This window comes from Eretmochelys imbricata, chromosome 11 (assembly GCF_965152235.1).
Source record: "Eretmochelys imbricata isolate rEreImb1 chromosome 11, rEreImb1.hap1, whole genome shotgun sequence".
Classification (NCBI taxonomy): Eukaryota; Metazoa; Chordata; order Testudines; family Cheloniidae; genus Eretmochelys; species Eretmochelys imbricata.
The window spans coordinates 32,474,542-32,499,929 of NC_135582.1; the positions used below are offsets into that span (position 1 = coordinate 32,474,542).

General features: G+C 40.0%; 1 protein-coding gene across 6 annotated transcripts in view; it reads left to right on the top strand.

Moving 5' to 3' along the window:
* Positions 1 to 25,388, top strand: part of TANC1 (tetratricopeptide repeat, ankyrin repeat and coiled-coil containing 1) — a 217,418-nt gene that overhangs the window by 119,493 nt on the left and 72,537 nt on the right. For 5 of the 6 annotated variants that reach the window (XM_077829708.1, XM_077829710.1, XM_077829709.1 and 2 more), the window contains 5 exons: positions 463 to 593; positions 1,479 to 1,668; positions 14,082 to 14,342; positions 22,505 to 22,630; positions 24,287 to 24,568. In XM_077829708.1, coding sequence (XP_077685834.1) covers positions 463 to 593; positions 1,479 to 1,668; positions 14,082 to 14,342; positions 22,505 to 22,630; positions 24,287 to 24,568 — 990 coding nt within the window. The remainder of the gene's footprint in view (positions 1 to 462; positions 594 to 1,478; positions 1,669 to 14,081; positions 14,343 to 22,504; positions 22,631 to 24,286; positions 24,569 to 25,388) is intronic. The other variant, XM_077829712.1, reaches the window with a different exon arrangement.

A 25,388-nucleotide genomic window follows, 5' to 3' on the forward strand; every position in this document is an offset into this window, starting at 1 on the left:
ACTGCTATTAAAAATTACTGGAGTGGAGTCATAGTCTTACATGAACCTTCACAAACACAAGGATTAACTATACTTGGAAATGATGTTGAATTTTATCCTGTTTACACTAACACAGTGTCAAACACGTTAGACAGTAGACATGAACTGGTGTGTTCAAAATGCTCTCAACTAGTTGTGGCTAACACAAGGTTATCGATTACTGAACATATCTGACAAGTTGGATAAAAATGCAAATGAACATAAGAGAAATCTACCTTTTTAAAGCTTATTAGACAAAAAAGTAAGATGTTTGTCTGCTGCACCTATTACATTCAGTTAACTAAAATCTTGCAGATAGAAAAATCAGTGTTGAGATTTGATTGCAGTCTTTTAATTTTTTATTTATTTTTTTACCTCTAGCAACAGTTTCCAGGTATAATACTGTCATTCTTCATCAAAGTTCAATCTTTTATTTTGGTACAGAAGGAAAGCCTGATAAAGAATCAAACTGTTCACCTGCAGCACAAGAACTGATGACAAGATTGGGATTTTTACTGGGAGAAGGGATCCCAACCTCTAGACACATAATTGTAGAAGAAAAAAATGAAACCATGGTATGATAAAAGAAAATACCTTAACTCTCACTCTAACTCTGAGATAAGAACCATTTTCCTAAGAGTTAATTGCAGTCATTTGATATTTAACAAAGCACTTTTGACTGTATTCATAGAAAGGAATGTCATGGAACTTGTAGATGAATCAGAACTGTAGAGACTTTTTAATTGTGAAATGATCTCACCTCCTTCCCCTAAGAATAAAGGGCAGTGAGATTTTTTTTTATAAATAATTGGCTTATACAGTCAATTTTAGAATGATTTGTTAGGGGAAAATGTTAGTAATGGTTAAAATAGCAGATCTTGTGATGGGCACACATTCTCCCCCCAACGCCCCACCCCCTGTTGAGCCCTGTTTCACTTCTGCTTTGTGATGTCTGTGTTTGGAAGCAGTGAGGGGAGAGGAATGCGCGGCTGATGTCCTATCTCTGTGCAAGAATGTCATGGTATTGACTAGTGGCTATTGGGTGATCTCAGTCTTTATGCTTATCCCAGGCCTCCTAAATCTTATAGCATCAACTTAGGTTTCAATGGTGGTTAAGTGTGAGCAAGACAACGATCCTAGAGTTTAAATGGAGAGAATGAATAAAGCATTTGTTTTGAGCAAAATGTCTAAAAGAAAGGAAATCTGCCTAGCAGCAAATGTTTCCTTGAACAATGTGTTTCTCCTTTATTTCTTCAAAATCATTACTTTTGAAAGGGTATTTCAGGAACGTGTCTCTGAATCTCCCAAATCACTGAGAATAAAATGTAGAAATTAAAGTTCTGCACAAAAATGGGTTCTTCAGGTTTTGTCATCCTTCTATTTCATCTCAGTAATTCTAACGTTCAAGAAATGATGTGCTGTCTTCTGTGCAGTAATTGTTTGTTTCATTCATGTTGTAGTGCACAGTAACCAGTCAAGGAGTCAGCCCCTGCTCTACACTAACAAGCAGCACTACGTCACCCAGCACTGATAGTCCCTGCTCAACTCTGAATAGCTGTATTGGCAAAACAGCAGCTAATAAAAGTAGTCCCTGTGGGACCATTAGCAGCCCTAGCTCCACACTGGAAAGCAAGGACAGTGGAATTATAGGTAAGCAACCGAATTCTTAGTAATGTAAAAACTTAATGGATATCTTCTCTTGTTGTTTAGTGTTTATATATAGCTAGAAGGACCAGACCACAAGATGTTCTCCTGTCTAATTCTACTTAATAGTTTGAGTATGCTTTCCTATGCTTGAGAGGGTTTAAAAGTGCTGCTCTTTCTCTAACAGCATTGTCATTTCAGGTGTGCATTTTCACCTTTTCCTGTTCATGTTTCTAATACCCCTTATTTCTTTTTCTTTATCACTCTTGTTGGTTTTCTCTTCAGTTCTTTCTCTGTTTTCTAATAACTGCCTCCACTTCTACCCTTCCCTTGTCTTCTTGGCATGTGCTTCTTCTGCACAGTAGTGTTTTGCCATGGTGATGCCCACAGTTGTTTGAAACCAGTCTGTTAGCTTCCAACCAAAAAGTATTTAGTATTGCTGATACAGGGAAGTGCTGCTGTACTGTTCATGAGCACAGTCAGATCATGCTAATTAAAAACAATGCAGGTTTTTCCAATGTTAGTGGGTATGGAAGGAGGATTTAAACAGGGTGACAAGGGACAAGTGAAATTCTGGTGATTCTCCACAAAATCGATAACTTTGGGCAGGAGGGAAAGTAGAGGCCCCACAGTTAGTCACAGCAGGGAAGGAACATCTCTCTAGCGAAAGCTGCCTTCACAGTAAAAGTCAAGGATTAATTTCTTTACCATTGCTAGATACCTTAATATTTAAATAAGAATATGTGTCTGAAGGGAAAATTCAAAGCTCTGGGCCTCTGTGTATTCCATCTTCTCTTTCTGTCCTCTGTCCTGAAGAGCTTAGTCTTATTTTTCTGTCTTGTATATAGAGCCCTACCAAATTCATGGTCCATTTTGGTCAATTTCAGGGTCATAGAATTTTAAAAATAGTAAATTTCATGATTTCGGCTATTTAAATCGGAAATTTCACAGTGTTGCAATTGTAGGGGTCCTGACCCAAAAAGGAGTTGTGGAAGAGTCGCAAGGTTATTGTAGGGGGGATTGCACTACTGCTACCCTTACTGCTGCAGGCGGTGGTGCTGCCTTCAGAGCTGGAAAACTGGAGAGCGGAGGCTGCTGGCCAGGAGCCTAGCTCTGAAGGTAGAGCCAGCAGCAGCACAGAAGTAAGGATGGCATGGTATGGTATTGTATTGCCACCCTTACTTGTGTGCTGCTGCCTGCAGAACTGAGCTCTCAGCAGCTTCCATACTCCAGCTCTGAAGGCAGCGCAGAACTAAGGGTGGCAATACGTCCACCCCCCCCCACCTCCCAAATAACCATATGACCCCTCCCCCATATGACCACCCCATCCCCCGCAACTCCCTTTTGGGTCAGGACCCGCAATTTGAGAAACGCTGGTCTCCCCCATGAAATCGGTATAGTATAGGGTAAAAGCGCACACAAGACCAGATTTCATGGTCTGTGACACGTTTTTCATGGCCATGAATTTGATAGGGCCCTACTTATTTAGCACTGAGCCTACTGATGCTTGACAGAAACACATAATGCAAACAGTCGTGCAAAATATTTGTCATTATTTCAGTACCTCCATTTAGAGAACTGGCTGGTGAATCCCTGAGTACAGGCTGCTGTGTTAGTGTTACTTCCCAGCAGGGTCCCGAGAAAAATGGAAAGATCATCTTTCGTGTTAAACAAAACTTGAATTGAGCCAACTTCAAAGCTGTTGTAAAAGTGGGGTTTGTTTGTTATGTTAGTTAGTAGTTAAACCACGTGTTAACTCATTAACTAATTAAGCCCTTTTAAATATTATTAATTTCTATCATGACTGCTAACTTTACCTACAATAAGAAAACAAACATAAAATATCCCCTTAACTTGAAGCTACGACGCTTTCTGTGTTCCAATGCCTTCTAACTGGAAAAGTGACCTTTCAGTTCTACATAAAATCAGTCAGTTGTCAAGATGGCAGCTTCTTAATTGACTTGTGTAAGACACTAAACATTTTTAGTAATCTCTGTATATAGAGATTAGAATATAGAGATTAGAACATTTTATTATAACGAAGGTGTGATGCTGGCAGACCAGGTGCCATGCTAATTCACTTGTGTATACGTTCTTCAAAGTGATTGTTAAATTTATAGGAGTGTATTTGGCGTTTAAACTTCGTGAAAACTAGTGGGATGTTACTTGCATTGTTTTCATTTATCTGTATCCTGTTATAATGTAGTAGCAAACATCTACATTGTGTATACCCCTGTAACTTAATAACCTATCAAACAAAGCATCAAACAAGAAAGAAGTGTTGGGGAATGCAAATGAAGAACTTTAACAGAAAATTGCTAATTTCAAAGCAAGTGGTCGGGTAGTTGAAGACTCAAAAATGCATCCTCACTCTCCGTCATCAAAGGAAAAGCCCACGTGGGTAGTGGCCCTGTCAGCTTGTTTTCTGTGAGAAGAAGCTATAAATATGGATTCAGGGAAAGATGCTTCATCTCTGGACTGTTTGGACTCTTAGAGAGAAGTGTACCGGATGCAAAGCAGAGATCCCCAGAGACAATCTGGGAACTCTGAAGAGATTTTTGAGAAACTGGTAGTTTATTACATCACTGCCACCATTTGGAATTACAAACTGTGATTCACCTGTGCATATGTTTTACCTGCTTTAACCTCTCAATAATGCTACTTACTTTTATTAGCTAATAAACCTTTAGTTTACTATAGAATTGGCTACCAGTGTTGTCTTTGGAGTAAGATCTAGAGTGCCAATTGATCTGGGGTAAGTGACTAGATTCTTGGGACTGGGAGCAACCTGATGTGGTGTGATTTTTGGTTTAAGTGACCTTTTATCACAGAGTCTAGTTTGTCCGGGTGGCAAGATAGACTAGAGAGTCTAAGCAGACTGTCTGTAACTCCATGATAAAACTGGTATAATGATCGAGAAGTTCACATTTGTTATTGGCTTGGTGAAATCTAATTCTAGAACACACCACCAGTTTGGGATGTCTGCCCTGTTTTCTGACAGTCTGCCCTGAGGTAGGCACTCACAGTCATGAGCCACTCCAGACAGCATGACAGATTGGTCTAGTCGTTACAGAATTCACATACCATAGGTCAGTTAACCTTAAAGATCATAACCCAACACTGTTAAAAGTTAAAACTCTCTCAATATCAAATTTAAAGGGTTAAAGTTTAGTTACAATGAGTGGATCAGAATCATATGAGGGTCTTGAGACAAAAGACCTTTTAAAAATGTGTAAAAATAGGGGAACATCCCATAAAAAGAGACTCAGACCAGGAACTGAGAGCTTTGCTCACTGACTTTGACCAGAGAGCAGGGTCTGAGCATCCCTATACTCTAGATGCCACAGAGACCGCTGCAACAAAACTGGTTTGGCTGAGGCACCTGGAAGCCAAGAAAGAACGTGAGCATGAAATAAGGATGAGGGAACTCTGGATCAAAGACACAAAAGAAATGGAGGAAGCTGAGGAGAGAGCCTACCAAAGACGCAAAGCTGACGCTGAAATTGATATGGAAGCCCACCAAAGACACATGGAGCAGCTAGTAGCCGAGAACAAAGTGCATGCCATGAAGCAACAAAAGAAGCAGCCTCAGACTGTGAGTACATCCCCTCTCAACAGCAGGGAGTGGGAAAAAGCCTGCTCAATTTATCAAGAGACTGACTGCATTGAGCAGTTCCTATCCACCTTTGAGAGACTGTGTGGGATCCATAAGATTCCAGAGGATGAATGGATGCCTGTCCTCTTAACCCAGTCAACTGGGTAAGCCAGATAAGTTTTTAACTGTATGGAGGAGACTAATGCTAAGGTGTATAAGAAATTTTGAAAAAATGTATTGAAGAGGTCTTCGCCTCTGAGTCCTATCAGTTCAAGCAAATAACGTACGTATTACAAGATCTACAGTTAGTCAGAAAGTCAGTGACATGCAGTGTAGTAAAGAGGGCTCCATTCACCATCTTTTGCTGATGGAAAGACTTTCAGACAAATGCATTCCCTCTTTCTACCATTATGAAGTTTTTGCTGATTTCCACTCTGGGATCTAGTGATGGTGATGATAATACGCTCTTCTATGGCACATTTCACTTTGCAGTTTGACCGTTCAGCTATTTTAGCATTTCATAGCAAAATGGAGGAATAAAACTTAGTAATCATGCCTTAGTAATCTATTTTAGTGTGGTTATCTCAGAAACAGATAGTCTTCCTGAGAACATGTTGTCGTAAGATAGTTAACAAAATTGTCCTCCAGTCCCTTATCATGTGTCAAGTGACATCCATATCTTGGAAGAGAGATTTTCTATTTGCTGGTTTCAGAATAGCAGCCGTGTTAGTATGTATCCGTAAAAAGAAAAGGAGTACTTGTGGCACCTTAGAAACTAATAAATTTATTAGAGCATAAGCTTTTGTGAGCTAGTGAGCTGTAGCTCACAAAAGCTTATGCTCTAATAAATTTGTTAGTCTCTAAGGTGCCACAAGTACTCCTTTTCTTTTTTCTATTTGCTGTCACGTAAGTTAGAAGAAGGAAAAGAATACATTAATAATTGTATTCTCCCTTTCTGACTTTTTTAGCATTGTGGCTTCTTCTACCTTGGAAATAGGTCAATTTTAAAATAAATCTTGGGGCTCACAATTTCTCAAAACCCAGCATCTGTGGCTGATAAGAGGGAAACTCCATTGTGACTCTTAAATATTACTTATTGTAAACATTAAGTGGATGTTTTTTACTTTTCTCTTTAGAAAATTATATGAACTCGTTTCACAACTGAAAACTCTAACATGTTAGTAGAGGTCACTGTTAGCCAGAAGTTTAATTGATTAAGCTTTAGGATATGCCTGTGAGGTAAAGTAGGTAAGTACTTTACCCTGTTACCTATCTGTTAAACTGAGTCAGAGAGGTTGTCACTAGCCTAAGGTCATACATCAAGTCATTAGCAGAGCTGAGGGTCAATATAAAAGTTTTGTCAATATAAAAGTGCTTATAGCAATATAACTAATTCAGGAAATGATGTAAGCTACACCAGTATAAGGCATCTTTATGCTGGTGTAACTATTTTGGTTTAAAAACAAAAAACCCCACGCTTCCAACTTGAAAAAGCTTGACGGGTAAAACTGTTAAGTGTAGATCAAGTCTTGGGCTCTTCTGGTAGATACTCCTTGCCAAAGTCTGAAAATTTTTATAGCTTCTGTAAGATAGTGGTAAATAACTATATCCAGTCGTTAAGTTAGTCATTTTTATTTGAAATTTTCACTTGTCTAGGGTTTTTAAATAAATGATTGCGCTGCTCACTGAATGCTCAACATTTTAGATGTATTTTATTGAAAAAAAATTGATTTTGCCAATTGTTTAAGGGCTATGCGCCATATTAATTCACTAATAATTTAAGAGCTATTTAAGTTAATAAGTGACATTCATTTGAGGGCAAAATTTGGCCCTAACAATGGACTTAAATTATCCTAATTTTGTGCCGGCATGAGCTCTTTCTTCCCCACCTTGGAAGTAACCAAAAAGTCTAGATTTTAGAAAACCAGACAACTGCTCACTCTGGCAAGTGAGATGGGGTTTCCCCCTCTCAACTCACGTTTCATACCTTGGCATAATTTCCTTTCTTTTAAAAGGAGCCTCTTCCAGTTATAACTCATTTCATTAAAGCAATTGTCTCTTCTTCAGTGGGGTTAGGGAACACACCTCAAATGGAAGTTTTGACACCACTTCCTATAAACGTTTTAAAGAGGCATTATAGAGTTCTATTTAAGTCTCTTATGGACTCCACTATAATTAAAATTTATACTGTCAAAATTATCTTAATTATACCCTCACCTACATCATTTTTTTTTCTGTTTATTGTTGTGGCTTTACAGTTGTTTGCTGGAAAAATGGAGTTCTCCTTTCTTGCTTGTAAGTCTTGCAGTATTTTGTATATACAGCTCTGCAATCCAGTAGTAGTCTATGCGCATACTATATGTATGCAGCTTTATTTTTAAATCGTTGAGCACTTACAATACAATATGTGCTCAATGTTGTGTATAATATAAACATTAACTCAAACTAGGTACTTTTTAGTTCGCTCCAGTGATGAGAGGGGTCTTGTTGAATAATTGAATATGGGTTTGAGGGGTGGTGGTGGAGGGGAAAAGCAGTGTTTGAATTTAGTGGCAGCATGAAAAGAGACTAGGAATGATCCGGTTGGAAGGAGTGCAGAAGGAAACTGGAGCAGACATAGGAAGGCAGTATTGTATAGTGTCTTGAAATTGTGTGTGTGTGTGTGGTTTCTGACCCTGAGACCCTCATAAAAATGATTTGCCACAGTTCATGATGGACATATTCTACTGAGCTTAATGATTGATTTAAAATATAGCCTTTCATCTCTCACATCTTCTCCCAAATCCATGGAAAACAAATTCCTTGGGAATACATTTGGAGACTGTTTAAGGTCTGTGTGGCCCAGACCTGCTCCATAGATGAGAGAGGCAGAAAAATCGGGAGTGTAAATTACTGCTCTAAAAAATTCTTAGTCACTGTTACCAGCCTATGAATCTGTGTGGACGGGTATTTTCGTGAAAGGGGGGGGGGGGGACACACACCTCTGATAAATAAACTTTATTTTAGTTTTGTATAAAAAATGTGTATAGTTGTGCATTCAGATTTGTTAATAGCATTAAATGTGCATTTTGAATAGAGTTTAGCAAGTATATCTTTTGTAAGGTTTTCGGCACAGTTCACCCAACCATGAAAATAGCTTGTTCTTCCATGCTACTTAAGAAGGCTTCCATTGTATTTCCATTCCCACTTGGTTATTCTGGACCAGCAGGCCCTTTGATGGGAAAGCTTCCCTCCCCTCCCCTACTGCTAGCTCAGGCTTCTTTTAGTCTTCTAATGCTTTACTGACATTGTCTCTGCTTCCATTGAGTTTGACATAATGGAGGTGGAGGCAGGTTTTCATCTTTAGCAGTGAGCTAAATAGGAGAAAAGCCTGGGCTACTCGCCAAAACATAAGCTTTCCTGGAAAAGTGCTATCCTTTCAGTATGGAAGGCTTGAGTGGAACTCTTCCCTGGCGTTATTTTTTGAATCCAAGGGGAATCTTCATTTATAATATTTCAGAAAGGGCCAAGTTGTTCAGACTCAAGAATAAAAATGCAGTAACTGTGTCGTACAGAAATGTGATGAGGATTACTGAATTCTTTATGAAAGCCTTAGCCTTGACAGTCCATAATTATTCTGCCAAATTGTTGGTATTTCTTTAAATAAGGTCCTTTTTTAAAATGTCACTTATAAATTCCGTTAAATGTAATACTCAAGCCTGGTTAACACCTGAAACTTAGGACAACCTAGCTCCATCTCTCAGGGCTGGGAAGAGTTTCACCCCCTGTGCGATGTAGTTAGGTCAACTTAGCTGTGTTGACTTAATTATCACCTCTAGAGAGACTGATTTACTTTATACACAACATGAATTGTGAACATCATCTAATATTTTTATCTAAAGCAGAACTAATTATTTTTAAATGTGTTGATTTTATAAACATGGCTGAAATAACAAACTTTATAAGCCCCCAAATGCATGGGTGAATAAGCTAGTAGCTTAGTTTGGTAATTAGCACACCTGTACATAATCTTAGGGCTTGTCTGCACAGCGCATTAGTGCACACCAGCATGTTGCATGCAGTACTGCTTGACTACATCAGTGTGCACTAGGAAACTTTTACTGTATGCCAGCAGGGTCCATACAGACAGTGCATGACGTATTGGTGTACACTAGAATTTACACCCCAGCTGATGTGCACCAACACACTGTGTAGACAAGCCCTTTGAGATTGACCTAAGTGCACTTGCTTCTGTAGTTGCTCAGTCCATAGAGGCTCTGTGAGCCTCCTGGGTTACTTATTCTGAGGAATCACCTCTCTCTTACCTGCTGTTACCTCCCACTCTCTTGGATGAGGGGAGACAGTGCCAGTTTTAGTCTTACACTGATGCTTAAATCTGACTCTTTAATCTCATTTATCCCCAATGGAGGATGCAGAGACTAGATGAAAAAAAATCTGTGGGACGCATGAATTCTTGAAATGTGCAATGGTGCAGAATTCCCCCAGGAGTAAATGGAAATGGGATGAAATTTAATAGTGCGAAATGCATGGTCCTCCACTTAGGGACTCTCAACAAGAATTTTTGGTACAAGCTGGGGAATCTGTCAGTTGGAAGAGACAGATAAAGAGAAAAACCTTGGTTAATCACATAGAATCATAGAACTCAAGGGTTAAAAAGTACTGCAAGGGTCACCTTGTCTAACCCCCGCCAAGATGCAGGATTTGTCACAGAAATTGCCAATGTGATGTGACTGCAAAAGGCTAATGCAATCCTAGGACACATTGGGTGAGGTATTTCCAGTAGAGATAGGGGAAATATTACCATTATGCAAGGCACTGGTGAGACCTTATTATTATGTGCAATTCCAATCTCCCATGTTTAAGAGAGAGGAATTCAAGCTGGAACAAGTGCAGAGAAGGGCGACTAGAATGATCAGAGAAATGGCGAATCTACCTTATGAGATGGTTGTGGGCTCTGGGAGGGAGTTTGGGTGCAGGAGTGGTCTCCAGGCTGGGGCAGAGTGTTGGGGTGCAGGAGAAGGTATGGGGTGCTGGCTCTGGGAGGGGGCTCAAGTGTGGGGGTTGGGGTGCATGCTTACCTTGGGCAGCTCCCAGTTGACAGTAGAGCGGGGCTAAGGCAGGCTCCCTGCCTGCCCCAGCCCCATGTTGCTCCCTAAAGTTGCCAGCATGCCACAGCAGCCCCTGGGGTGGGGAGCATGTGACTCCTGCATGCTGCTCCTGCCTGCAAGCACTGCCCCCGCAGTTCCCATTGGCCGCAGTCCCCTGTTCCCAGCCAATGGGAGCTGTGGGCGTGGTGCTTGAAGGCAGGAGCAGTGTCCAGAGATGGACTTTTAGCAGCTGGAGATCATGATCGACTGTCAGAGGCTCCAGGATCGACCAGTTGATCGCGATCTACTGGTTGGTGATCACTGGTCTATGGTATACCTTCATGCCATAAAAGTCTATTTTGTATGGGAAATTATTTGTTGTTGCTTTCCTGTTTTGCATTGCTTTAATTGAAAAAAGAGCACAAAATTATAATTAATCCTTGGTGTTAAATGCATTCTGTACAGATTGAAACGTTTCTGAAATTGGTAAGCCAAATATTTCGGGATGTTTTAATCTAAATTTCATTTACAGATACATCAACATTCTTTACACCAGGATTTTAAAAAGATGATTAGGGAAATATTCCTTCTGATATCTTGAGTTGAGAGCCTTCATTGTTACTTCATAATAAGCATATTGAAACAGCAGCTGTTTTTTTCATACTTGTGGTGTATTGTCAGGTGGCTTGTTTACTGAACAAAAATTGATTAGAAAAGGAAGTGGGTGGTGCAGTTTGCTATTGTATGTTTGTAGACAGCAAAGTTATAATCTGTGGAATTGTTACAAAGCTAGCCATGGGAAAGATATATTTCAAACTTTAAAGTTTGGTATATATCAAAACCACTGTATTAAACACCTTGTCTTCTGTGAATGGGAGCAGATTATGTTATTACTGTTTGGGTTTTTTGTTTTTGTTGTCACTCATTCTGTAATCTCTGATAAGCAGAGGTGCCTTAGGATAGGATAGATCGGGGTGGGCAAACTACGGCCCGCCGCATCCGCTCCTTCAGACTTTTTAATCTGGCCCTCAAGCTCCTGCCGGGGAGTGGGGTCCAGGGCTTGCCCCGCTCCATGTGTGCTGTGACTCTGCGCGGCTCCCGGAAACAGCAGCATGTCCCGCTCTCCGGCTCCTACGCGTAGGGGCAGACAGCGGGATCTGTACACTGCCCTCTCCCTAAGCGCCGCCCCTGCAGCTCCCATTGGCCGCCGTCCGAACCCCTTCCACCCTCCGAACCCCTCGTTCCTGCCCTCCTGCACCCCAGAGCCCACACCCCCAGCCGGAGCCCTCACTCCCCAACCCCCTGCACCAGCCCGGAGCCCCCTCCCACACCCTGAACTTTTCATTTCTGGCCCCAGCCGGAGCCCTCACCCCCTCCCGCACCCCAACCTCCAATTTCATGAACATTCATGGCCCGTCATACAATTTCCGTACCCAGATGTGGCCCTCAGGCCAAAAAGTTTGCCCACCCCGGGATAGATTCTTAATCTGCTTTCTGTTGACCCAAGTTTGGAAGCTACAATGTTGGCCACGCTACGTGTGCCAGAATACACCAAGTGTTGTACCAATCTTACATCTGGTCCAAAATCCTACATACCACTCAGATTATGAACCTGCTTGCAGCAAGACCGAGTGCTTAAGCACTAGAGCAGGGGTAGGCAACCTATGGCACGCGTGCCAAAGGTGGCATGTGAGTTGATTTTCAGTGGCACTTACACTGCCTGGGTCCTGGCCGCTGGTCTGGGGGGCTCTGCATTTTAATTTAATTTTTAAATGAAGCTTCTTAAACATTTAAAAACCTTATTTACTTTACACAAACAATAGTTTAGTTATATATTATAGATTTATAGAAAGAGACCTTCTAAAAACATTAAAATGTATTACTGGCACGTGAAACCTTAAATTAGAGTGAATAAATGGAGACTCGGCACACCACTTCTGAAATGTTGCTGACCCCTGCACTAGAGGACCAACGTGTCATAATTAGTTTTTTCTTTTGCTTAACGAATTACCGTATCAAATTGATATTTTAAGATTTTTCTTTTTGCTTTACAGCACTTTAGATTGAAATGCTAACCTAATGTGAAGATTATGTTATTAGAGATGGAGGTTGGAGAACTCCTCTCTGCTGTCAGTTTAGGCCCTTATGTACTTAAGCATATTTTTAACTTTAAGCATGCGAGTAGCCCCACTTAAGTCAACAGGGCTACTCACAGGTTTAAACTTCAACATGTGCTGAAATATTTTGCTAGACGAGGGACAGTGAAAACTAAAGAAAATGAAATATACTTCGTTTGTAATTCAGCTCTAATGTTTTTCTGTTTAAAAAAAAAAAAAGGTTAGGAGTCACAACGACCTTTTTAAAATAGGAATACTGCTCTATTCTCCCTGCCCCCAAATTCCTACCCAACAACAATAAATCTCAGAATATGAGATATCTTTTGGTCATCCTTTTTGTTTGTTCATAAATGTATAAATACTGAAAATTGGAAGTATTAGTGCAATGGGTGAGGAAGAATAAAAAGCGTTAGGCCAGAGTTTTTTAAGGGCTTTGGAGGTATCCAGATTATCAAAGGCAAAATGAGAACCACAGCTGATAGAGCTGGAAAGACAGCCCCCCACACTAATCTAGAAGCAAAGGACAGGAGCTAGAGCATAATTATTCTGAATTTCCTCTAACTCTAACATAAGGATTGTCCCTTTTCATTTTGATTTCACACATACTTCACTATGACATATTCTGTGTTGTTAGACTGTGAAAGAGCTATGCTAAATCCCCAGCATGTAGTTTTATGTGTGCTTTGCTATAGATTGCAGCATGCCTAGGAAAGTTGTATATATACCTAAATTCACATGGTATTCTCAAAAACTTATTATTTTGCAAACAGACATATGGAAACAAATGTGGGAGGAACAGTCTGAATATTTTGGCACACTTAGCTAGGTCAGCATTTTAGCTTTCCATCTTGGATTTACAGAAAGCAGGTCAGGAATCTGTCCTGTCCTAAAGTTTCACTGTTATTCAGAAAGTATAGAATGGTGACTTTGGTAGAACTGTCCCAGCCTACTCTGGAGTTGAAAAGTGACCCTTTTGTAAAAAGTATACATTTGGAAAAGTGACTTATCAAGAATTTATTTAAATTCTTGATTCTTACTTTTAAAATGCTTTATTGTTTTATGTTTTTCTATTAGATTTTATTAGTTGATCAAAATTTCTTGTTTATAAAAATACTTGTAGTAGTTTGTTACATTATTAAATTTAATATTCAAAGGAATTTGAGATTTATTCTTTAAAGGGTAGTTTGTTCCCTCATTGAAAAGAACTGGATAAATTATCTCCCACACATTACATGGATTTAAAGGAGTTTCCAAACTGCCTTTTCATTATCTGTTTTATCAGACTTTCTCTTTTCCTGTAGCCATAGAGTTTAAGGCCAGAAGAGACCACCAGATTATCCTGACTTCCTGTGTATCACAGGCCGCTGACACCATTCAGCACTCTAAACCCAGCAACCAAAATTAGACCAAAATATTACAGCCCCCTGTAGGAGGAATTGAGCAGTTTGTTTTCATGGACAAGGAGCATTCTTCTAATTGAACAGAATACATTGTATGGAATTTACTTGGATGTTACCTGTGTAAACTAAAATGCCATTTGAATAGTAAATGTGTCATGCCACTGAAGTGCCATTGTGGTACTTCATCCTCCCTAAGTTTTTAGGATTTTTGTTTCTTCAGCAACCATAACAAGTTCATCTGAAAATGATGATCGCAGCGGATCCAGTTTGGAATGGAGTAAGGATGGGAGCCTCAGGGCTGGTGTACATCAAGGAATTATTCATGATCGAAGGGCAGATAATTGTTCACCGGTTGCAGAAGAGGAGACAGTTGGGTCTGCAGAGAGTTTGTCTAAAGTGGAAGTGTGTACTGGAGATGGGCCTGTTTCCTATACACCAAGTTCTAGCTCTTTAATAATGCCTCGTCCCAACTCTGTTGCAGGTAAGGAAGCACTGAACTAGAGGAGGAGGAATTTTTCGTGATCTAATTGTACAAAATGAGGTTTTGTATTAAAGTTACAACATTGCTAGTAAGATATTTCTTTGTAGGAAAAAGGCAATTACTCTGCAGTGAATTGAATACATGTTTATTACTTTAAATTGTTTTCAAGTTTGAACATGGATGTTATTGTTGAGACACTTATAGTATATAGTGCCATCCATAGGAATATGTTTTTCTTCTACTCTGTGGGCTTTTTAATCCGGATATGCACTTATTTACTGGGTTTGTAAATGTACCATTACTATTTTAAATTGTTTCTGGTGGGGGGGTTTACTTCAGTGTTTTTTTTAACTACTGTCTGTTGGCAATGCACCTTCAATACAGCTCTGGAAGAGGTGAGGTAGATTAAGTTATGGTTCGAGTATTGTTGCTAGAATTAACTAAATTCCAGTTGCAATGCCATATTTTCCCCTCACTTATACCTGTGTAAACCCATTGACAACTTAGTGTGATACAAACTTTCCAGAACTGGCAAGGGAAACAAATATAATGACAGTAAACTTAGTTAAAACAAATGAAAATTAAAGTTTATAAAATCCAGAAGATGTAGACTGAAGGAGCCCCCCTAACATAACCAGGCCTTGCCAGGAGTTAATGATTTATGGAGGGGAAAAGTATTATGCTTGACTGGGAGTTGAATATAGTCAGCATTCCACAGTTTAAAAAAAAAAAAAGGAGCTGTAGTTTGAGATGTGAAATAAAAATTGCTGACTGATATTGGCGGGTCTTAGTTTAAAGTTTTAACTGAAGTTTTCTGAGCCTTTTTCTCTAGGGAAACATTTTTTGCAGTGAGTGGGAAGTTACTTCTGTTACCACTGGGATTTCCAGTGACAGTGCTCTGGTGCAGAATATATTAGCGGTGCTGGTCTGAGCTTAAAGATACAACAGTATCACCACTCTATTGCTCAATAATTTACAGTGATAACCTGTGATAAGAGTATCATGTTTTGCTGTGTTTTTAAATTTGAAGCAGCAAATAAGTGGGGCTGCACTGGAAAAACACTGGGATCCATTCTTCAGTTGATTTTTAAAGGAAGTGTAATGTGGCCCTATTCCAGAAAGGATGTCCAACAAAGTGCAGTAAGTTGGAACTGACATTTGAAAAATACACTAGTATATGGCATAGTGAACATTATCAAGAACTCCGAATTTGTCAGCAAGGTACTGGATGGGAGGTTTTTTTGTCTTTTAGGATTATATTTTTCTTATTTATTATAACTAGATTGAATGATTCAGTTGTATTGTGAAATTCAGTAATGCATTTGAAGCCGACAGAAACCACAGTCTTGATGTGCATAGTCTGACTGAGCATTTAAAATGCCTTGAAAATCATTAGTACATTAATTTTGAAACAATGAAGGCACCACTGTTAAGTGAAGGATTACATTACTTCTGAATATTATATTGTGCAGGGTCTTTCTGTTAAAGTCTACAGAGGGAGGGAGTCGAGATTTTTTCCAGTAGACTGCTGTGATTACAGAGCATAACTTTCCAGTTTTCTGCTATGCTTGCTCATTAGCTTCATCCTATTCACTCAGTTAGACCTCCTGCGGAATGAAAATTTTAGTCTTAGACTGTGCAGTGACAAAGAATCCTAATGAATTTGCATGACTTTTCCATTATCCAAAGATGAGTTAAAAAGAGCAAACTGATGCAGCAGACTCTTTTGGTATTGGACCCAGTACTGAAAACTGCACTGAGTGAACAAGTGTGAAACTGCCATCAGCACCAGGGTGTCCATTGGTACCAACACCAGCACCATGGGAACCGATATGCTCCTCGTCACCATCCTTGGGGCACAGCGCCTTACCAGCATCGATCAGGGTGTCATTCCCCATATAGTCCCCAAGTACCACCAGAAGACCAGAGGAATTCTTCTGAACTCCACCACCACGAGACTGGCAGTGGCCCAGCCAGGAGCCTGTCAACCATCTGTATCAATATAGGATGCTACCCCCTTCTGGGGTTGCTGGAGGCTTCCCAAGTCTTGATGAAACAGTCTCCTCTTTTAGAAAGAGAAGATATCCCTCTACCATAGCATTATTGGCAAGACCACAGATACCAGAATACCAGGAGGAGTGGGACCCACAGGCATAACTTATCAGTGCCCAGTGTTGCCCCCTAAAGACATCTCCTCCTTATCACTGGACAAGGCAATTGCCTCAGCACCGATCCTGACTCTGGATGGTTTCAGTGTGTTCCAAGAGTTCCTGCAATGGATTGCAGACACACTGGAAATTGAGACTTGCGTTAAATCTGAACAATCTCACAAATGATTGGAAGTTCTGTGGTCTGTGAATCTTGCCAGAGCCCCTCTCCCTATCAATGAGGGATTACGAGTTCCAGCCAGAGCTTTGTGGCCACTATACCACCACTGGCAAAATGTATTGAGAAGAGGTCAGATGTCACCTTCCAGGTTCAAATACATTTACTCACACTCCAACTCCAGATCTCTAGTAATCTCTGCCATCCAAAAGAAATCACACACTAGCAAGAATGCACCAAAGGAGGAAGATCCAAAATGTCAGTTCGGGAGAAAGTCTTCCTGCTCTGCCTATCTCCCGCTATGAGTGGCTAATTGCCGAGCTCTGCTCGCCAAATATGATTTTCTAACATGGGGCAGAGTGATGCCATTTGTCAACAAGCTCCCATATGAGACTGGACAAGACCGTAAGGACATTGTAAAAGAAGGACACTAGTGGCAAAGATGTGCCTACAATGGATACAGCTGATAGTGTGGCTAGGCCCATGGCCACCACTGTGACCATGAAGAGAGCATTCTGGCTCCCGGCTTGGGCATTCCTTGGCAAGTGCAAGCCACAATCAAAGGTTTTCCATTTGAGGGTTCAGAATTATTTAGTAAGAAAACAGAAAGTGCCTTCCACTCTCAAGAACTTTAAGGCAACCTGTAGTCCCTGGGAAACTACAGACCTCTAGTGTACTGCAAAATGTACTGCCCTCAACAGCAACATCAGCAGAGACAGAAGACACCTTCATACCACAGGCAGCTGGACTGTCAGTCAAAAAAGGAAATGCGATATGATAGAGGATGTCAATCCTCTTCAACTCCAGCCATGCATACAGTTCTATCCACATAGCAGCAAATTTGATAGCTCAGTCAATAGCTGTATCAAAATCCGTCATATGAGCGCCTGTAGTAGAAGCTGCCTTGCCTCATTCCTCCAGACATGGTCAGCCATCTCCACTGACAAATGGATGCTTAGACCATCAGATTCTCACTATATCCCATTCCCTTTCCACATCCCTTTTGAGGGACTCTCCTGATAGGAGAAGAGTTTACCAATATTGGGTTCTGCCCTTTGGACTTTCCACGGCATGGAGAATATTCATCACATCCACAGCAGTGGTTGTGGTGTACCTAAATGGAAGAGGGAGTACATGTCTACCTGTACCTGGATAACTGGCTGTTCTGGATCAGATCTCATGGGAAGACCAAGATAGCCCTAGATCAAGTAGACTTCCCTGTTCTTTCAGTGTAGGTTTCTAGCAAACTACAAGAAATCCTCTCTAATACCATCCCTGATTATAGAATTCATAGGAGCTCTACTTGACTCATGGTGAGCATGAGCATAGAGGGGCTGGTGGAAGATGGATTGATACCTACCGTCCCATTTGTATGGACAAGACTGTCCACAATGATTTGCATGTGCCTAGGGTTACTAGGACACATGTTGTCCTGTACCAACTTGACCCCACTTATATCCATAACAACACTGGCTAAAGCTGGTGTAATGCCTAGCCAAACACAGTGTGAACAAATAATTCACAGTACTACTCCAGGTCTGGTAAAAACTTACCTGATGTCTAGAACCTTTAAATGTGAGAAAGCTAGTGTCCTCCATGTCCCTTCCCTGACAGAAGTGCTTATTACAGATGTATAAGGGGCAGTTTTGGTGCCCATCCGAGTTGCCTCCAAATGCCAGGTCATCTGATGATCCAAAGCTGCTCATGAATGTCCTAGACCTGAGAGCCATCAGGCATTCCTTCTTGTTCTGTGGAACTGTGGTACAAACCTGACAGACAATATGTCAGCAGTGCATTATGTCAATAAACAAGGAGATGTGTGTTTGTCCCCCACCTGCCTGGAAGTCATAGAGTTCAGGGGATGGTGTCACCATCATGTTGTGACCACACTGGCCTTTCATCTAACAAGGGTCAAAAATGATCTTGCAGACTTTATGAGCAGGAACATGGTAACTAACTATGAGCAGTCATGGCAGAAATCCATCCTGGACCCAGTATTCTGGAAATGGGGAATCCCGACCGCCAGCCTGTTCCCCAAATGTAAAGCCTTTTGATCTAGGACGGTATGAGACTAGGATCTTCACCGGACACCTTTCTTTTTCAGTGGTCTTGAGACCTCCTCCACACCTTCCCACAGATTCTCCTGATTCTCAGGTAATATGCAAATCAGAAGGTACAGAGCTATTGTTGTCATACTAGCCCCTTATTTGCTGAGAGAACTCTGGCTGTCAGCCTACGTAATGTCTAGCCAACCTCCCATTTGCCTCCCTGCCTGCCTGCACAGATACAGTGTCTGAGAGTCAGGATCAGATACTATATCCAGACCCACAGTTCTTGCATCTGATGGCCTGGCCTGGATGCTGGCTGGATGACCATCACTGACTGAGTGCTCCAGACAAGTACAAGGAATTATTAAGCAGAGAAGGATGGCTTCCACTCTGCAAAATGGGAAAGGTTTTTCATATGTGGGCAACTCCAAAACAATGTGAATCTGGTTGAAGGGCTAATCCCAAGCATCTTGGACTGAAAGTCTACCTAGCTGCAATACCAGCATACCATCCACCAGTTCAGTCATGTTCTGTTTTCTCTCATCTCACACTGTTGAGGTGCACAGGTGACCTCATCGGCCTGATTCAGAAATGTGCCAGTTTCAGAAGTTTGTAAAGCAACCACCCTTCGTTAACATTACGGACTTGACCTGGCAGCTAGGACAGATACCAAGTTTGGAGGAGCAGCACTTCAATCTCTGTTTGATTAACACAGCTGATACTCCTCATACCCACCATCCAGACTGACTGCCAGTCACGGACAGTGGAATCCACACTGAAACCTACTCAAAGAAGAAAATAAGGTTATTTACCCTTCAGTATCTGTAGTTCTTTGAGATGTGATAGTCAGTGCATATCCCAGAACCTGCCCTCTGTCCCTGCTTTTTGCAGTCCTTAGCTGCCCAAGCTTTGAAGAGAACTGAAGAAGGGTCTGCCCTTCGTGCCAGAGCATGAGGAGACTCAGGGTTCATGGGTAGGCCTGATGGATACTTCTAGCAGAAAGAAACTGATCTTGTGCATATGAGGTGATGTGTACTTACAGTGGAATCCTCACAGATTACATCATCTCGAAGAACCACAGTTACTGTAGGGAAGTAAATGTGTTATTTCACTGTACATATGAAGCACAGCTTTGTAAAAATTGCTTGAACTGGGAATAACCTAATGACTTGGATCTTTGTAATGCTAAAAACCCTCCTTTTTGTTAACTTGGGTTTACTAATGTGCATACAGCACATTGTTAACATTTTGTTAACTTGGGTTACTGGACTAAATTGGTTGATGTTGTTACTGACAATGCACTAGGCACTGCCCACATGTACAGCAAGGCACAGTCTCTGCTCCAGAAACACTCAAATGAAGGCCACCATGTTATGAGTGTGTAATTAAGATGGCGTACCTATGACACCTCTGAAAAAATGTTCCATATAAAACCACAACTCTAGCACGTTGTCTGTCGGTACACAAGAGGAATAAAAATGCTCTGATTTTAAACACCACTATTATAAAAAGGTTATCTTATTACAATTTTTTGATGTGCTAATCCATAAGCGGTACATTAGTAAGCTGCATTTACGACAGAGTAAGATTCTGAATTTTTTTTACTAGTATTAAATGATAAAATGACAGGAATAATATTTCACAGGTCAGTTGGTAAGCAAACCAAACACAATTCTAAAAATATGGGAGCCAAGGAACCACAAAATATATGCAAAAATAACGAGGAGTCCTTGGATGCATCTGATGAAGTGGGTTCTAACCCACAAAAGCTTATGCCCAAATAAATTTGTTAGTCTCTAAGTTAACACAAGGACTCCTTGTTATTTTTGCTAATACGGACTAACACGGCTACCGCTCTGAAAAATATATGCTGTTCATTTATATTGTCAGTTGTCTCTTTAGTAACATAGTAAATATGCTATACTAGTAAAAGTTTGCTTAGCCAGATATGGAGGATCTGGCCCTACATTGTTCAGTCTTTACTGAGATATGGAATGAGACTGCTGTGCATGTGTGAAAATTATCATTTGTGCAGATGAGTGGTTCCTATTATAAATAATAATTTGGAATTTTATCTAGATTATGAAAAATACTTGTCCTTGTAAACAATTGATTTATGAGGCCTGGAAGGGATAAGTGTGAAGAACCAGGCTTTGTATAGGGTCAGCTTACAAGGGTCTGGGAAATCCTTCCCTGCTCCAACTGCAGAGCAGCTATTACTGCAACAGCTCCCGCTTTCCCCTTCATAGAGGGAATGGCTGACAAGTCTGCGTAGCTGTTGAGCCACTGTTCCCGGCCTGCCTTGCTTCTGTTACTCAGGGCTACCCAAACCTGAGCTGAGCTCCTTTATATCCTTCTGCTCCTGGTAGCAGAACTACACCATCTGGCTGTGCACAGGGCCCACCACTACTGTTTTATGAGGAAGCGCAAGAGGGGAAAAGACTGCACGATCTACCCAAATGTGAAATGTTGCTTTTGAAGACACTGCTAAGAGATTTAGGCTCAGAATGTGCCCCCCAGTATAACTGTTTGGTAAGTCCTCTGGGTCTTTAACATTTTTTTTTATTTCTGTCCCTCTTCATAAAATGTTTAAGAACAAAAGGGAAAAATTATGCATCATTTTGCTGGACCCAGGATCAGTTGCATTTATGAGCTCTCTAGGGATATTGCAAGCAGCAGTTTACCAATGTATGTTCCTAAAGCTCTGCTGACATCATTGATAGTGGTCTCAAACAACAAAGTAAAGAAGAAGCCATATTAATGTTAGTTTTGTTTGAAAAACAAGGGGGAGAAAGGGGAAATGAATGCCTGCCAAATGGAAAAAGACCTAAATGGTGGTAGGGAAAGAAATGTAATCTTCCACTTCAGTGCATTTGATCCCAGAGCACTCTATAAACTACATATAATGTGAATGACTTCAACCCACCACTGCAATAATAGTTCAAGGTTTCCATTTAAATGATGTGCAATAGTAAGCGTACTACAATATTTGTATATTACTTTTCTCAGTCCTAGAAAGAATTGGTAGTGTGCCAATACGTTGTGGAATTATCGGTACATTTTAATCCCATGAATACAGAGTGTGATCACTTGCTGTTGCAGAAGATTTCTCTTCCAATCAAGAACTTGTATAGTTAAGAAATCTATTTAGCTTTGCAAAGTAATATGAAGAGTCAGATAGTTAATGGGGTGATTGTTAATGTTCTGGATGCGGTGAAATAGTGCACACAGTGTCTGCTTGTCTAATTGCAAGATTTGGATTGCCAGCAACTATGAATGAAATCACTGGGGCAGAAGATTCATCTAGCTACCTTGCTGTGTTTCTGCTTGGAAGTACTGAAGCTTTACTAAATAATTTCTGACTGCCCAGGCTTGTCATAAAAATTCAATGTAAAGCTTTCTACCCCCTCACCCTCCTTAGCTTCTCACTAGGAATTTTAGCATAATTTTAAATTCTGGTAATATTTCTTATTAAAAATATAAAATAAATAAAAGCATATCTAATGAAAATGACTTTTTTTAACTGGACAGTTCATGGTGTGGGTAGGACATTTAAAATCTTTTTACTATCAAAAGACTTACATTTACAGAGGAAAATGACCATGCTCATCAAAAATGTTACCTAGAATTTGCGGGTGTAACTGTGCAGGAAAATTTATCTATGAATTCCATGTTGAAAGCATAAATATAATCATTAATAATAATTCATGCTGATATACAGTATTTAGTTTAGTTTTGTGTCATTATTTATTCAGATGAAAAAATAAACTTCAGTTCTTAATATCCTAGCAACAAGTTCAACCAAGTTAGAAGATCTGAGCTATTTGGATGGACAAAGGAATACTCCATTACGCACCTCAATTCGCTTGCCTTGGCATAACACTGCCGGAGGAAGAGTACAACAAGAAATTAAAGGTATTTATACATTTGTGGTTATTTTAGAATGGATACACAGTAGTTGTTTTAGTAATATCATAAAGCTGCAAAAGCCTTTGCAAAAGAATTTGTAAGTGTAATCCTATATAAGCACAGGTTCTTGGGCTCCTCACGTGTTCAGCTGAAGCCAGAGGGTCTCCATGCAGGCATTCAGTTCTGCACTAGTAGATTCTATTACAGGTTCTGGGACATTATTGATCATAAAAAAGTGCTTGCTCACACTTCTTTTAGTATGGCATACCGTAGATCAGAAACGGAATATTTATTAAAAAAAAAACATATATTTATATAATTAATATGCATGTGCAGTAAAACCTGGATTATCTGAACCTCGCATATTCATAACTGAATGATGTGCCTCCAATGTTTATATTGAAGATTCCTTTGATCAGCTAAGCAAGACTTCAGAAAAACTTATTCAGTATCCTCCATGGCATTCAAATAACCAGGATGATACTGTATTTTAAAAATCAGATTTATATGCAATCCCAAGGTTATCCTTGCACCTGAATCTTGTTTATGGAAGAAAAGTAATTAATTCATTAAGGATTGGTGTAGTGGTACATAAATAATCCAGTATGGGATGCCCTTTGGGAAAATAGTGGCATTTTTTTCATTGCAGATTGTGTGCAATTTTTATTTTCTCATCTTAACTTTATTTTGGTCAATTGCTTTTTCTGTTCAGATTACCATTACAAACAGAAAAATGTAAGCAATCAAACTTCCATATTATTGCTCTTCAGTGAGTCGCTGTGTAGATGTTTTGGTGCCCTCATTCATATTCACTTTATCTTCATGAGTTAATTGCTGAAAAAACAGTTATGAAACAAATCTTTTCTTGAGAAATCATTTAATAATTGTGTGGTTTTTTTTAAAATTTTTTCGCATGGTTAAAGTAATCTTTCCAATCAAAACCAGATTCATTAGCCCCTATAGCTCTTGCATTATCTGTTTGAGAATACAAATGAGAACAAGAAGATATATGTCAGATTTTCAGAGGTGTCGAGCACCTGCAACTCCTGTTGACTTTAAAAGGGCTGTATGTACTCATCACCTGCTGAGAATCAGTTCAGTAATGTCTCATTTACATGGCTGACTGATTTTGGAAGTCAAATAATCAAAATTTTTCATGCTTCTCAGTATTTCTTTACATTTCTCTATATATGTTGTTGCTGCTTCTAAGGACCTAACCAGGTGAAGTGCTTAGCACCCACAACTCCCTCTGACTCAAAACATTTCACAGGGCCGGGCCCTCAATTAGAAAAATTTGTTATGCATTTTCAAATATATAGAAAAAAATTGTTCTTCATTAAAAGTCAAATTATCACAGTTCTACAACATTTTAAATATAAAGGCTGAACCCCTGTCCAAAAAGAAAACCGCAAGAATTATTTGCATTTTATCATGAAGTGGTTTTAATCCACACTGAAGCTGCTAATTTATAGACAGTTCAATAAGTCATTTGTAATTGTTTGTTTTTATGATAAAAGTGCTGAAAAGAAATCCTCTCAAATTGTAAACGTACCCACCAAAAGTTATTGAAATTGTCATCTTAAATACTGCTGCAAATAAATAGGTTTTCATTACATAACAGTACTTTCTTCTAATAAACGTTTTTCCCTTTCCACTACTCAGCACGTTTTGTCCCTTATAAGCCTCAAGACATTTTGCTAAAGCCACTATTGTTTGAAGTGCCAAGCATAACAACAGACTCGGTGTTTGTCGGAAGAGAATGGCTGTTTCAAATGATCGAAGAAGCCTTGAAGAATCCAGAGCTGGAAGAAAACAGGGGAGCAGTTATTATTGGAAATGTGGGATTTGGAAAGACTGCTATAATTTCAAAGCTGGTGGCACTTAGCTGCCATGGAAGTCGCATGAGGCAAATTGCTTCAAACAGCCCTAATTCATCCCCGAAAAGTATGTTTCTTGTCTAAATAATTGTTTGGGTTATTATACTATACAAAGGGTGAGAATATTGCTTACTTTGCAGACATAAGTAATTACTGGCCTTCTTGTCCCCTGCATGAAAAGCTCTCCTCGGGGTAAAGGAAGTTCCAATAACCTGCAAGAGAATAGACCAGGGGTTCAACTTCTTAAACACACAGGCACCCACACATACCAAAAAAATCCCCCACTCCCCGGGTAGCTATGGAAACTCTGAATCTCCACCTGGCCTCCCAGCACTCCAAACTCACTTGGCAGCATGGCTCTAATGAACTGTGCTACCTAGACTCTTCTCCTCCTCCCTCCCCCCCCACAAAGCTATTGTTGGTTTGTGGAGGGAGGATGGTGCTCTAGTATAATCATACCCTGAAATGTGCAGCGCAGATTTTTCAAAGGCTTCACAGAATCTGAGATGAAGGGGAAGGTGATGCTAGGAAGGTGACACTTATCCCTTCCGTGCCCTTCTGTTGCCATTGCACTCCCTCAGTTTATTAGAGGTGACAGGATGATATAGTTCTATGTATTTACTCAGAGTACTTCCAGTGCTGACACTTTTCAAATGTCCCATATTGATGATGTGACGAAAAGGCTATTATGATAACATAGTTAGTACTTTCCACACCAGTTGAGCTCTGGTATATTATATGATTTAATGAGTTCTTGCATTTAGGATTGTACTTATTTTCACATCACTGTATTTATTTTCAGTATTTGGTATTTCTTCAGCTCAGAGGTCAATTAAATCACATAGAGAGTATAAAGATGAAAACATGTATATGCATGTCATGTTGTA